At 38.9% G+C, this 14,963-nt stretch overlaps 1 protein-coding gene across 1 annotated transcript in view; it reads left to right on the top strand.

Annotated features, from left to right (window-relative positions):
- Positions 1-14,963, top strand: part of GNAI2 (G protein subunit alpha i2) — a 126,669-nt gene that overhangs the window by 53,786 nt on the left and 57,920 nt on the right. Inside the window, exons 2-3 of the mRNA XM_083351723.1 lie at positions 6,558-6,600; positions 10,220-10,361. Coding sequence (XP_083207849.1) covers positions 6,558-6,600; positions 10,220-10,361 — 185 coding nt within the window. The remainder of the gene's footprint in view (positions 1-6,557; positions 6,601-10,219; positions 10,362-14,963) is intronic.

Below are 14,963 nucleotides of genomic sequence, written 5' to 3' on the forward strand. Positions count from 1 at the left end.
CATGAGAGATTTAATTGTATATAGATTGGCTTGTATATCCCATTTTCCAAATACTGCCCTATATCTGCTTTTATTTCTAATTCTGTCCCATGGAGTTTCATGCTTTTTTCTCTTGTTTCCTGTTAATGCAATAGTGCCAGCTGCAAATGACTAGAAGTCATGAAATTTACAAAAGGAACTGTCAGCTTATTGTCTGTTTAAATCAGTGATGTAAACTGTAATTGATTTTTCTACTGCACATTTTTCTGCATAAAAATACTAAGAGAAATAGTTTTCTCTGATTAAAAATTCTGTGGTTCAATTCATTGCAGTATTTTTTAAAATAAGTATTCTTAAAACATTACATTCTAATACTACAGTAAATACTATTTAACAAGTATATTTCTGATTTGAACATACATTTTTACTTATAACTTATGCATAAATTGAGAGACTTGGAATGCCAATGTCTTTATGGGCCTTTATTTTTTAGTGTTGGGTGTCTCACAACTTCCAAGTCCTTGCCAATACAGGATAAGAATGAATCAAGGAGATGTAAGGGACCAGTTAGTTTTTCATATTCAGGGCAAAAATCCAAATCACTGATCCTTGACAGATAACTGCCTAATTTTTGCATGAACAAGCCCAGTGTACTTAACTTTTTCTGTGGATAATTAGTTCTACTATCACACTGCTCTTATTATTTTTTTCTAACATTAAGTTAGATTAAATTCATTGTTTTTTATCCAGCTCTTAGGAACACAGAGAACAATTTGGACCTTATATTAACTTTCTTTAGGCATTTGAAGATATGAAACTATCATATCTTCCTCTGTTTTATCTTTTCAAGGTTAAGAGTTTTTCAGTACCTTCAGCCTCTCTGCATAGAGATACTTCCCCTCACTCCCCCACAAAAGGCAGGAGGGGATACAGAACATGAACACAAACATAGCAGAGTTCATCAAACTAGTTCAAAACAATATTGTATTGTTTGCATTTACAGGGCTTTAGCAGATTAATAAACACTGATGCATCAAATACTGTAGTATACCTTAACCCTTTGCATTAAAGATGAAAATCTCTGAGTTGAGTTTGAGATCCATATAGTTTTCGAGACAACAATGCAGAAATGGTTTATCATTGCTTTCTGCTATGTTATTTGAACTTCCCAGTCTAGGCTTCAGCCCTGAAATTTCCTGGCATTCTCACATTCAAGTATTAACCGGGTCTTACTCTGTGTGGCTTTTTTTTTAAAGACAGCTGACATCTGGTAGGTTGTGTAAAATGATGAACAGTACCACTCATGTGGACTTTCCTTGTGGAAAGTAATTTTTAAAAGCAGAAGTTATTAGGCAAGTTTGCAGTTTCAAGTAGTTTTCTTTCTGGCCATATACTTAATTGCTGCTTCCTTTTCAGCATTCCATTTTCACATCTTCTCATCCAGGCTAAACCAGTTGCTAGAAGTGACTGTTCTATGTTGGTGTGCTATGAACTGGAATATTAAAAATGATTCAAAGTATAGATGTACAAACAGTAGACCATTTACTCAGCTTGTGGAAGAAGATTGCACAAACATGATTATAAACAACATTATAATACAGTTGCCAGAATGATTCACTGGAACATCTCTAAAAATGTTAATGTAGCAGTAATGAAAAATGGTGAAAATATAGTTGAAAAAGTTGCCAAAATGAGCATCAAAAGGAAGAAATGACATTGCTTTTATAGTTAGGAAGGGCAGAGCAGAAAGAGTATTTGGCTATAATGCAGAGCCCAGAAGCTTTGGATTAATAAATTAATTAATAATTTTGGTTATTGAGATTGTTAGAAAGCTGTCTAAAGAATAGTCTGCAAGTCTCTTAAATATGGAAGCATATTATGATTTTTTTCTGGAAGATTATTAAACAAAAAACAAAAACAGCTCAATTTCTTCTTACCAAACTTCATGAAAAGGCTTCAGTCACAGAGATGGATGGCCTTGTGTTACATTTACAAAATGTAACATTTTTTAAAAAGCCTAAAGGTATCATTAAAGTTTTTAGTGTCATAAAATCAGAATACTATATGTATTCAGCCATTTTCAAATGTAAGATATTAATTTAATGGAAGGCACAGGTGAAATAAGTATATTTTCTTATCACAGTTCATCAGGTAATATTGTCTTAAAATAATTCTATATTACCAGATGGGTTACACAGCAATGATGAACGTGAGCTGAATATGCAAAAGCAAGGACATCAGCCTGGCAACCAAATACAAGTTAGTCCTCTCTATTGTGTAGCTATGTATGGTTGTGAAAGCAAGACAGGAAGAAAATTGAGCTGTGATGCTGGAGAAGACTCCTGTGTATTCCTTGGACAACAAAGGCGACCAGCAAGCAAGTATTAGAGTGCATAACACCAGACATGTCACTAGAAGGAAAAATCACAAAACTGCGTCTTGCTTATTTTGGCCATGTCATGCAGGGGAATTCACCGGAGAAAGCAGTTATACTGGGAAGAGTTACTGGTAAAAGGAAACCAGGCTGCCCAAGGGAAAAACAAACAAACATCAAAGCTGACACCAGCCAGAGCAAAGAAAAACTCAAGCATTGCAAGATGGGAAGATGTGGAGAAGCCTGGCCCTTAGAATCAGCAAGAGTCAGACACGACTTGAATGAATAACATCACTATCAGATGATTGCTATGGATAACTAGGAAGAGATCCTTCCAGCTGGCATTAGGCAGAACAGCCTTATCTTACATAACATAGCTACTCTATGTGACAGATGCAAATTCAGAATTAGATAGTAACACCTGATAAATTAGTAAAATATTTTATTTGTGACTCTTGTAGAAACTACAGATCTGGCATACAGCACTGAGGTAGCCTGCATGAATTCATATTTTAAAAATGAAATTTCTGTTAACTCCGTTATGGTTCTTAGTCATGCTTTCCCATGTACACCTAACAAGAGTGTTATTTTATACTTATCAGAAAAAACTCTAATGTTGGGAAAACAGTGTTCACTTGAGGACTGCTTTCAAATCTGCTTCCAATGCAATTTTTTGTGTGATCCCTCATTTTGTTTCAGTGAATCCAAAACTAATCTGAACCATAAACTGCCCACTTATGTTTTCTCTCTGTTTTCTAGCTAGGCTGCAGTTGCTTAAGTTGCCTAAATGCTTTTCCTTGGGTTTAAGAACTTCCAACTCTAAGCCTGTTTTCAAGGCTCAGTGTTAACTTCCAGAAACAATGAACATAGTATAATTGTGCATCGGTCCTTGTTACTTCATGTGCTAATGAGTGCTGGAACGAATTGTCTTTAATCAACTATATTGTGCTTTCTTTGGGCTTTAATTAGCAAGTATGAGTGACTAAAAAGAAGCAGCTTGACTTGAATTTGGAATTAAATCAATTCCCAATGAAATTGAGAATATTTGAATTCTGCCAACTGGTCATTCTGGTTTACAAGAAGGTAAATTTTCATCAGTTTTGCCCTACTGCATGTGTCAAAATAGGGGCTATTCTAGTGGAAAAATTGTGGCCAAATTTGTTGCAAGTCCCTTTGTATAACATTTCTTACACATTCAAAAGTAATTACCGTAATAGCACTTAGATTAGCTGGATAACTTTCCTAAATGAGAGGCCGGAACTGAGTGATATTTTGTGAAGCTTCAAACAGCTGATCATTTGTAGATAACAGCTTGCAGATCTGAACTTGTTAGTGAATGTGTTAAGAAACATAGTTAAGATTTTTCTTCTGATTAGTACCATGTATCCTTGCTATGAATCCCCTTTTCTCTCCCAAGGAAGCTGTAACTTCACCAGAAATACGTATGTATTTCCTGTGCTAGAAAAATAGAGTTCCTTGGAAAAACTTAAAATAGCATAGACCTAACGGATATCAGATATATATATATAACGGATATATATTAGGGGACGCGGTGGCTCAGTGGGTTAGGACGCTGAGCTTGTCGATCGGAAGGTCGGCAGTTTGGCGGGTTGAATCCCGAGTGCCGCGTAACAGAGTGAGCTCCTGTTACTCGTCCCAGCTTCTGCCAACCTAGCAATTCGAAAGCACGTAAAATGCAAGTAGAAAAATAGGGACCACTATGGTGGGAAGGTAACAGCGTTCCGTGCGCCTTTGGCGTCTAGTCATGCCGGCCACATGACCACGGAGACGTCCTCGGACAAGCGCTGGCTCTTCGGCTTTGAAACGGAGATGAGCACCGGCCCCTAGAGTCGGAAACGACTAGCACACATGTGCGGGGGAACCTTTACCTTTACCTTAACGGATATCAATCCAACTACCTTCTATTCAGCAGTCTATCTCAAGACTGGTAAACAGCGCCAGATTTGAGAGAAAGGAAGTTTAAACTGGATTTTTTGTGGATGAAGCTTCTGGTTCTTCATAATTCCTGAGTCAAAGGTAATAAAAAACAATTTTATTCAAAACTTTTGGAACTTTACACTATTTTGGGATAATTTTTTTCCCCCTTCATGAACCTTGAAGCAATGTAGGACATTCCTCTCCCTAGTTAATTCTCAACAATTCAATAAGGAAAGTGAGGATGGAAAGCCATTCAAGTGCTTTGTCCATGGTGGTATTTGAAAATTGGTCCTCCAAAATTTCTTGTTCATTTGTTTTAAAAATGTTTATTTGGCCAATTCTCAGCAGTGTTCCAAGCTGCCATGTCAATGTGCACAATCTACTTTTGGTGATTTTCTAATGTTTAATTCAGAGAAAATAATTCCAGGAGACTAGTAGAAACCAGGGAAAGTGACAAAGGAGACCTTTTCTTGGGACTTATCTGTGTTTGTTTGTTTTTTAAAAAAAATTATTAGGGGCTTTAGAGTGGGCATGCATTCATGTTCTTTTCAATGATTGCGAACCTCATTGATGAAAATAATGAGTTTCATATACTTTACATCACTTAAAACCATCAATCAGTTAAAAATGTTGATGTAGCACTTTCCCCTCCCCTCCAGAGGGGTGGAGTTGCTGCTGTTCACTAGCTCAGAAAACCTATTTCTAGCACTCTGAAAAGCCATCTGCACTATTAAAAAAAAAAGGTAAAAAAGAGCTAGTGAATGGAGGTGATTCTGCCCCTCTGGAGGAGAGGGGAATGTCTAGCGACGGACACCAGCTTTTCTGCCTTTCAAAAACTGACATTCATTAGTGCTTTCTCCTCTCCTCAGAGAGGAAACATTGCTAGCACAGGTTTTTTTTTTAAAGGCTGAGAAAGGCTTCAACTTTCTGCTGGCTCCCCAATTGCCTTTCTGGGGAAGTTGGCGGAGAAATTACAAGTGGCAATCACATGATCCAGGGCACTTGGCAACCAGTTGTAAATGCAAATAGATTTCCAGGTGCCTGAAATGTGATCATATGAACTGGGCAGTGCCACGTTTTACAAAAATGCCAAAAAATACCCTTCTGAGGCCATTGTGACTACAGAGTCATTAAAGGACAGGTCATAAGTTGAGGACTGCCTGTACTTGTAATTTCGAATTTAAAACAGCTGTTCTCACTTTTACCCCAACATACGAAGAGTAGGGGAGAGATTTGTGTGAAATGATATGTGTGAACCTGGATCTCATTTACTAGCCATCTGTAGGCTTTATTTCAACCTATTACATGGAACAGAGATTGACAAAATACTAGGAATGCTATGATTGAGATGATATGAAAGAGAATCCCATGCATACCTTTGTCCTAATCATGTAACAAAGCAAAATGGAAGAAAATTTGCAAAAGCCAAGCACTGATCAAAATATTCTAGTTTTACAATTTATTTTTTGTTTTTTGTTTTATATACACCACTCCTTAAAGTAGTTTTGCACAGTTGTAGACATTTTTGTAAAAACTGCCACATCCTAATTTGACCCTTGATTTTTTTTAGTTACATAGAAATGAAGTTCTCTGCTTTTTTTTCTCCCCACAATACAATTTTTTGCATATGTAATCTATTTAGCATTTTTTTTATGGGAATACAGATGTGATCAGAAATCTATCAGAAGTTGAATATTGCTGGCTAACATTCTTGTGTCAGAAGGGATTTCATTCCTGTACAATCTATATAGACTTCTCACATTTCTCCTTTATGTAAGGTTGACTTGGTAAGAATTATTAATGGATATGAAAAGACCCAGAACTATTAATTCTCTTTAGACGCTTGAACAGACCTGTGAACAAATAGGGAAAAATAATTACTGGAAATAAATGAAAGTAATGGGATCAATATTTGGAATCCATTATCAACATATTTTTAGTTATCAGGTTCAATTTTTTTTTAAAAAAATAATTTCTGTGGGAATGCTTGATTTTTAGATTTACTCAGACAACTTGTATTTGCAAAATATACTTAGACCTTGAAAATAATCCAAGGTGTTCCAATTAAGTTTTCATTTGGTAGTGATATTAAATAATCCAAACCTCAGATTTCTAAAATTCTGCAATGGAAACATGATGGGTGTTGCAATGAAGGGACTTAACACTGATAAATCTTACCCTTGTTCATATTTTTAACATCTTAATTTATATAGCACAAATACTAGTAACAAAGCCCATTTCTGATGTTGTTGTTTTTAATTTATAGGTGCAGGAGAATCTGGGAAGAGCACAATTGTAAAACAGATGAAGTAAGCATTGTTTTTTTTTCTACTCTTCTATGCCGTGTTACAGATACTTTGCTAAGATTTTTTTTATTCTTAAACTGTATATGATAAAACCATATTAAAAACTCATCTGTATAATAGCTAATTGTAATTTTGCACATAATGAATAGGGATAAGAACAGGAGAGCTTCTGTAAGATTTGTGTAGTTAATGAAATTATTTCATGACCATTTCACTTATAGAAGAGCTCTTCTAACATATAAACTGGATTACCCTAAACAAGGCACCAGTTGTCTCCCTGTGTAGGTGATATTCATGGAAAAATAACTATATTTTACTTCCCTTTTCATAAGGTAATCTTAAGAAAGTCTTTTCCCTATGTTTGATCAGGGACACTCTTCATTTTCCTTTAGTTGTGCTTTAGAGCAGGGCTTTTCAACCTTTTCACCCATTGTACCACTTTTAGCATATGGCAACATCCAAGTACCACCAGTCGCCTAGCAAGGTGTAAAAAACTTGATGACCAAAAAAAGGTAAAAAGTGATGTAGTACAGGTAGTCCTCAACTTACAACAGTTCGCTTAGTGACTGTTTGAAGTTACAGTGCACTGAAAAAAGTGCCCCCCAAGCCCCAGCCGAGCAAGACACCTGCCTGCCCCCCCCGGCGGCGCTCTTCCTCCTGTCTGAGGTTTTCATTGTGAGCATTTCTGTTGAGGATTGGCAGCAGGGGTGGGGTGGGGGGGTGTTTGGTTTCTATTCCCTGCGTCTGCTGGGTGGTTGGTTCACATGACCCTGGGACACTGTGACCGTCATAAATATGAATCAGTTGCCAAGCATCTGAATGTAAATCACAAGACCTTCGAGATGCTGCAACATTCCAGCTGATCGGTGCTTCTTGGCTCAGAAGTGCCAGGATCAATGCTGAGCTCCAGCTGGAGCCTGGCGCTTCCACTGAGCCCTGACAGCCCTGCAGCTCCAGCCATCTCTCACTCAGGCTTGTGCGGTGCTGCCACCAGTTCAGCTCATGCCTCTCCCCCGCTACCACTTTTCTAGGATGGTCGTGTACCACCTGCCAGGTGCCAAGGTACTACAGGTGATACCTGTACCACTGGTTGGAAAGCCCTGCTTTAGAGATCTCCTATGCTGCATCATTACTGGAATTCCACTGAAAACCAGGTAGTCTTCTCAGAACCTTACATATAGATTGCCCATGTTGGCATGATCCTATTCAAGGCCATTGCCACCTTTTTATTTCAAATGGTGACTAAAGCCTCAATTGAACCATGTACCAGAGCTCCAGCACAAACTCTATTTTCCCTCTGAAGCCAGTAGTGTTCATTGGGTACTTCTGCCTTGCTGCCTTGGAGGGACAGTCTCCAAAAGGCATTCTTCCTATGAGATGGAAGTATGGGTATGTGTAGTTTAATGAAGAGAAGGGTGAGGGGTGACATGATAGCAGTGTTCCAATATCTCAGGGGCTGCCACAAAGAAGAGGGAGTCAAGCTGTTCTCCAAAGCACCTGAAAGCAGGACAAGAAGCAATGGATGGAAACTAGTCAAGGAGAGAAGCAACCTAGAACTGAGGAGAAACTTCCTGACAGTTAGAACAATTAACCAGTGGAACAACCTGCCTCCAGAAGTGGTGAATGCTCCAACACTGGAAGTTTTTAAGAAGAGACTGGACAGCCATTTGTCCGAAATGGTATAGGGTTTCCTGCCTGAGCAGGGGTTTGGACTAGATGACCTCCAAGGACCCTTCCAACTACTTCTTCTTCTTCTTCTTCTTCTTCTTCTTCTTCTTCTTCTTCTTCTTCTTCTTCTTCTTCTTCTTCTTCTTCTTCTTCTTCTTCCTATTATTATTATTACTATTATTATTACTATTATTATTACTATTATTATTACTATTACTACTACTACTACTACTACTACTACTACTACTCTCCCCATGGAAGCTATAGAGTAAGCAGATGCCCTTTGAGAAGGTGGTCCCAAAAGTAGCCAACCATGTTTCCCTGAAAATAAGACCGGGTTTTACTCATTTTTTTACCTCCAAAAGAGGCACCAGGTCTTATTTTCGGGGGCCGTGTTTTATACTCACCTCAGCCAGTCCACGTCTTCTGCAGCTGAAGGAGCAGCTGCATTCTGGCCTGCATTTTGCAGTCAGGCCTTTCCAGAAGGCCTCTGCAGCCGAGTACCAAGCTATGGATTCAATCCATAGCTGCATAGGTCTTGCAGAACTGCATAGGTCTTGCAGAACTGAGCTGTGGTTTGAGTCCATAGCTTGGCTCTCAGCTGCAGTGGCCTTCCGGAAAGGTCAGACTGTGAAATGCAGGCCTGACTGCAGAAGATGCCACAGAAGAAGTGGGCCAGCGAGGAGACGTCTGGCTGCAAGGCAACTGGGTGCAGGGTGCTTGGGGCAGCTCCACCCACCCCTGCCCTAGCTTGATTTTTAGGTGTGTGCCTCGCCCCCAAATTTTCAGGGTAAGCCTTATTTTGGGGGAAACATAGTAGTACTCTGTCAGGTAGGGCTTTAAAGCACATTGTATTGCATTCAGAAACCTATTGGAAGCCAGTGCTGGTGGATAAGTAATAGTGTCACATGAATGTAACATGTTGTACCCATATCTACCACATTATTGCATTCTGGACAACCTGAAACTTCCAAATGGTCTTTCAAGGGCAAACCTTCCCCCCATATAGGTAGTCCTCAACTTACATCCATTCATTTAATGACCATTGGAAGTTATGGTGGCCTTGGAAAATGTGACTTATAAGCTATACTGAGACTGTTACAATGCCTCCATGATCATGTGAGTGAAATTCAGGTGCTTAGCAACCAGCTTACATTTATAACCGGTTGCATCAACCCACAGTCCAGTGATTTGCGATTTGGGATCTTTTTTGCCAATTTCCAGCAAAAAAATTCATTGGGAAAGTTGGATTCACTTAGTGACTATATTTAACATCCGTCAAAATTTGTTATAAAACTTACACCTGCAACAACTTATGACAAAAATTCTACTATAATATAGTTTTATACTATAGTTCTAAGTTTGGGGGTACTTGTAGAAGTTGTTGCAATAGTCCAATCAGGAGGTGGCCAAGGCCTGCCAGTCTAGGAATAGGCACAACTGGTATATAACACACAGTTGCCCCTTACTCTTTGAGTAAGAACTGTGTATACAAGTGAACCCACAGATTCTGCACTAAGTCTGAGTGGGGCAGTGTCATACTGTTCAGAACCAAATATGACAACATTCCATTTCCTGGATCTGCACGGCTCAGAACCCATAACTGCTTAGTCTTGGCAGTGTTGAGCTTAAATTATTACATTGTTCTTTCCCATCCCAACCCTCACAACCTCCAGATACTGGAACAGAACCTCAACAGCTTCACTTGGACGACTGGCAGAAATTTTCCAGTTGGGTATTATCAGCATATTGTTGATACCTCCTTGTCCCTGGTTTCATGCATATTCTTATCACCAATTGTGGGTCAGCTCAGAAATAAGGCAAACTCATTTCATATCAGTGACATTACATTATAGAAAAGAGTTGTTCACAAAGTATTTTATACAAAATAATGTTAAATCCTTTGTGGATACAAGATATATTGATTTTTAAAATCTTTTCTCTTCTTTTCCAGGATTATCCATGAAGATGGATACTCAGAAGAGGAGTGCCGACAGTACAAAGCAGTGGTTTACAGCAACACCATCCAATCCATCATGGCTATAATCAAAGCCATGGGTAACCTGCAGATTGACTTTGGTGATCCTTCTAGAGCAGTTAGTTTTCATTTTTACTTCCTTATTGTTTATTAACTTCCTCTGTGGGCATCACAATGCTCGTCTAAAATCTTGAGCTATATATTCATCCAGTTCTGAAAAATGGTGCTTGTTTTCGGTAAAAATTGTTTGCTGAATATGGAAGGCTTGTAAATAGCTGTAGCTCAGCCAGTACAACACAAAACGAGAAGAGATTTTACATAAATCACCTTTTCAGTTTAAAAACAATGGACTCCAGGCTTTTTCTACAAAATCAACTTGGTATGCTACTTAAGGCCTGATGATGTAAATATGATTAAGCTCGTTTGGGGAGGAGCCAAGGAATTATTTAGCAGTTTTATAGCAAGGACGTGTCAAGAATCCTAGCCGTTCAGTGTCAAAATGGCAACAACCTCTCCCCCATCTGCCCTTCCTTCTTTGAATGCTTCTGTATAAGCTCATTTTTTAAGCCTACAGGAAGTAGCTCAATGAACTTTACTTTCTCAATTGGGGTTGCAGTAAGTAAAAACCACATCGTGCAAAGTTAGTTGTGCTGTTTGCTTAGTGATTGTGAAGTGGCTTTGGCATAACTGTATCAAACAGTGTTTTTCACTCAACAGTTCCACTGAAACGGATACTGTCAATGTGAAAGGCAGCCAACATTTTTGGTCATCTAGTGCAGTATTTGCTCAAGTTTTGTGCAGGGAAGTGGCACTTAGAAGGTAGATTAATTACAGTCATTAGTCATGTAGAAAGTTGCTGTTTTTATTTTTTTTCTTTCCCAGCACAGCACTCAAAATGAAACTATATAGAGGAAGTAAATTTTCCATTCTGCTCTCTGTGTAAAAAGCTACAATCTAATGATTGGTTTTAAAAGAAACAGTAGGTTCATATACCACATTGCCACAAAAATCAAAGTCAGAGTGGAATCAGCAGATTCAGGAGTTATTTGAGGTGATATCTGTGCCTCTAATTTTACCAATTCCCAATTCAAACTACTGTGAACCTGGTGATTTGAATAAAATTTTGGAAGTTGGCTAAAAAGGAAGATATTGTCCATCGAAAGGGTAAAATAATTTTATTTAGATTCAACCTTTAGGCTTGTCTTAGCCTTCTAAAATACTTTGGTGGGAAGAGGAGGAGAAAAACCTGACAGGTCTGCCCTTGTATTAGAGTGACCTTCACAATCAGATTATCATGCAATTCAGTCTTGATGTCTCCAGAAGCGGAAGCTGGAGAGAAACTGACATAGTTTAATTATTTTCTCATTTTAGACTTTTCCAACTTCTGCCTTCAAATAATGTAAAATGTTTAGTGGCTGGCTTCTAGCTGGAGGATTTAAGGAGTGTTTACTTTTATAGAATCTTATTTTTCTTCTTTCCATTTATTTTTGACATTCACCTTTAATCCATCCACAAAGGATTTTTACAATTATTCCGTTCTGCTACCCAGTGGCAATCCTAGTGAAACAAGGTAATTAATTTTTCCTTCCCCAGAAGTTCATTTGTTTTGTATCATCATCCAGGAATATTCATTTGGTGGGTCCCACCTTATGGAACATTCTTTTCCCCAAAATTATATCAGCACCATTCCTTTTGGTGTTCTGGAAGTTCCTCAAGATCAGGTTAGGTAACCAAACCTGGGAATCACAGGGAAAGAGATAATGTCTAAATGGCTTCACTATTGAGGTGGATATTTCTCATTCTGTCTCTCCCTAGGGTTTGTATATTTTACTTTTAATAATATTTTTTAAATACTGATTCTTTGATTTTTATAATGACTGTTTGTATATCTGTTGTTTTATCAGGTTGCTGTACGCCACCTAGAGTTGTTTTTGTGAGACAGACAACCATACAAATTTGATTAATAAATAATTATATAAATATTTATTTATTGCCTTTGCCCAGGTTCACCTGGTGCGCCAGTTGCGGCCCTATCTTAACCGGGATGCCTTGCGTACAGTCACTCATGCGCTCGTGACCTCTCGTTTGGACTACTGTAATGCTCTCTACATGGGGCTGCCCTTGAAGACCACTCGGAGGCTCCAACTGGTGCAGAATGCAGCCGCGCGAGTTGTGTTGGGAGTCTCCCGATACTCCCATGTTACACCTTTGCTCCGCGAGCTGCATTGGCTGCCGGTTGCTCTCCGGGTGAGATTCAAGGTGCTGGTAATGACCTACAAAGCCCTATATGGCATGGGTCCGGATTACCTACGGCAGCACCTGCTGCCGGCGTCAACTTCCCTCCGTCCAGTGCGCTCCCAGAGAGGGCCTCCTCAGGGTGCCTCCGATCAGAGAATGTTGTCTGGTGGCCCCCAGGGGGAGGGTGTTCTCTGTGGGCGCGCCAGACCTGTGGAACCGCTTGCCGGTTGAGCTCCGGATGGCCCCCGACCTTCGCTCCTTCCGGCGGGATCTAAAAACCTATTTATTTGAGCAATCCGGCCTGGTCTGATGGGTTTGAGGTTGGGTTTTTAATATGGTTTTAACTATTGTATATATCGTGCATAAATTATTTAATTGTTTTTTAACTTATGTACTTTGTTTTTTAATATTTATTGCCCTGTACACCGCCCTGAGTCCTTCGGGAGAAGGGTGGTATAAAAATTTAATTAAAATTTTTTTAGCATCTTTCTTAATTAGGTGCCTATCTGATTTGCGATTGATCCTGGTCTGTCCTACCCTTTGCTCAGTAATATACAATTGGCACGAAATAGGATCTATTTTTGCAGCAAATGTTATTTCAAAAAAAAAATGGCAAGCTTTCCAATGCTATTAAATTATAGTCCAGATTTTGGACAACTTGGGATATTGCAAGGTGTATATAGTGCTAATTTCTGAGTCGAGGATGAAGTTTCCTATCAGCTCGATTCTTGTCACACAAGCAAATTTATCTGGCTTTCTTTTTATTTCCTCTTTAATCGGTGCCTGCAGCACAAAGCCCAAACTACAGGTAATCCCCGAGTTACAAGCATTCACTTAATGCTTGTTTGAAGTTATGCGATAAGTGTCCCCTAGTGTTTATGAGAAAATCCCAAAATTACGAATGTTGCAGCATCATGGCAGTTGTTCACCCTTATGAATGATTGCAAAGGCTCTTCAACATTCCCTCTATTCTTCCCCCCCCCCCGCTCCCCATAACAGCTTCCCCCTCCCTTCCTGCTGCCCCGGACTCACCTTGAGAAGATCTGTCTCCTCTCTGCTGTGATTTCTACCTTTGAGGGAGAGGAGAATCAATGGAAGCTCCTGGATGCCGTAATATTGCGTGAGTTCAGGCGCCCATCCTCTTTTGCAGAGAATGGGTATCTGAACTCTCATGAGATCACGGACCTCAGAAAATTTCATTTTCAGTGCAAACTCTGTGCCTGTCTCCTGCTTTCCCTCAACTCCTTTCTGCCACCACTGGAACACTTTATCCAAATGGAGACCTTAGGGAGATGGGGAACACTGCGATTCAGTGTGTTTTCAACCACCCCATTTGCTCCCCATCTTCCCAAGGTCTCCGTTCGGATAAAAGGTGTTTGAGCGCCTATGGGGCCCTTGGAAACCCAGCGATTCGCTCCATTTCAGGGTAACCCTAGTGCTCAAACACCTTTTATCCAAACGGAGGCCTTGGGGAGGTGGGGAGCTTCGTCTGTGAGGAAATGGGGTGGTTGAAAATTCAGCAATTCGCTTGCACTTTCAAGCATTGAATTTGCATACAGAAGGAGCTCTCCATCTCCCCAAGGTCTCCGTTCAAATCAAGCAAACCCAAAAATCATTTTTCTAAGGTTGATAATGTAAAGAGGTTTTATCAATCACAAGGTTAGAGGAGTCATAGAAAAAGTCAGTATAATGACAGGATGAAAATGAATGGCAGAGCTGCTCTCTATAGCATAACTAGGAAACTAAGTAATCACCTCAGAGTTAATTCAGCACAGCTCTTCTTAGATGCAATTTTTTTCAAGTATAAGTACCACAATACATAACAACACAACACCTGTGTTCTGTGGAAATATGATGCAGGGTGGAAATTGAAAGACGAATAGAGGGCTTACTGGAAATTTTTCAGAGAAGAATGAAAGATCAAAATTGGGAATATATTTTATTTTCTTCACTAATAGATACTAAAAGCATTTCCCTATAGATTAGGACAAATCAGGAATTATATATTGGGAGAGCATTGTCCTTACAAGGTGTAAATTTATGATATAGACTTTCTTGGTCATTTTCCTGTTATTCTGTTTTTGTTTTCCTTTTTTAAAATAGTTTTAAATGGTAGGGACTTTTCCACTCACTCAGTGTTTTAGAATTGCAATACTACAGAAACCCAAGTAGAGATTGCTGCTTAGGAAAGAGATACATCAGTGTAGTATACTTGAATACTATAATATAATACTATAATACTTGAATACTCTCTATAAGCTCACTTCATTTTGTGCTAACTTGAATATATTGCCTGTTTTTTTTTTAAAAAAAGATTGTAACATCTCTCTTATATTGGGCAAATTTGATAAGGAAAGCAAAGATTATGCACATTCTAAAGTGCTTCTAAACACTACTTTATATGCAAAAATGGCATCTGTTTATATAAAATGTTTTATATATTGTTTTGTTTTGTTCGAATAATTCACTGAGAAAGAGCCAT

The sequence above is a fragment of the Vipera ursinii genome (genome assembly GCF_947247035.1).
Source record: "Vipera ursinii genome assembly, chromosome: 2".
In the NCBI taxonomy this organism is placed as follows: Eukaryota; Metazoa; Chordata; class Lepidosauria; order Squamata; family Viperidae; genus Vipera; species Vipera ursinii.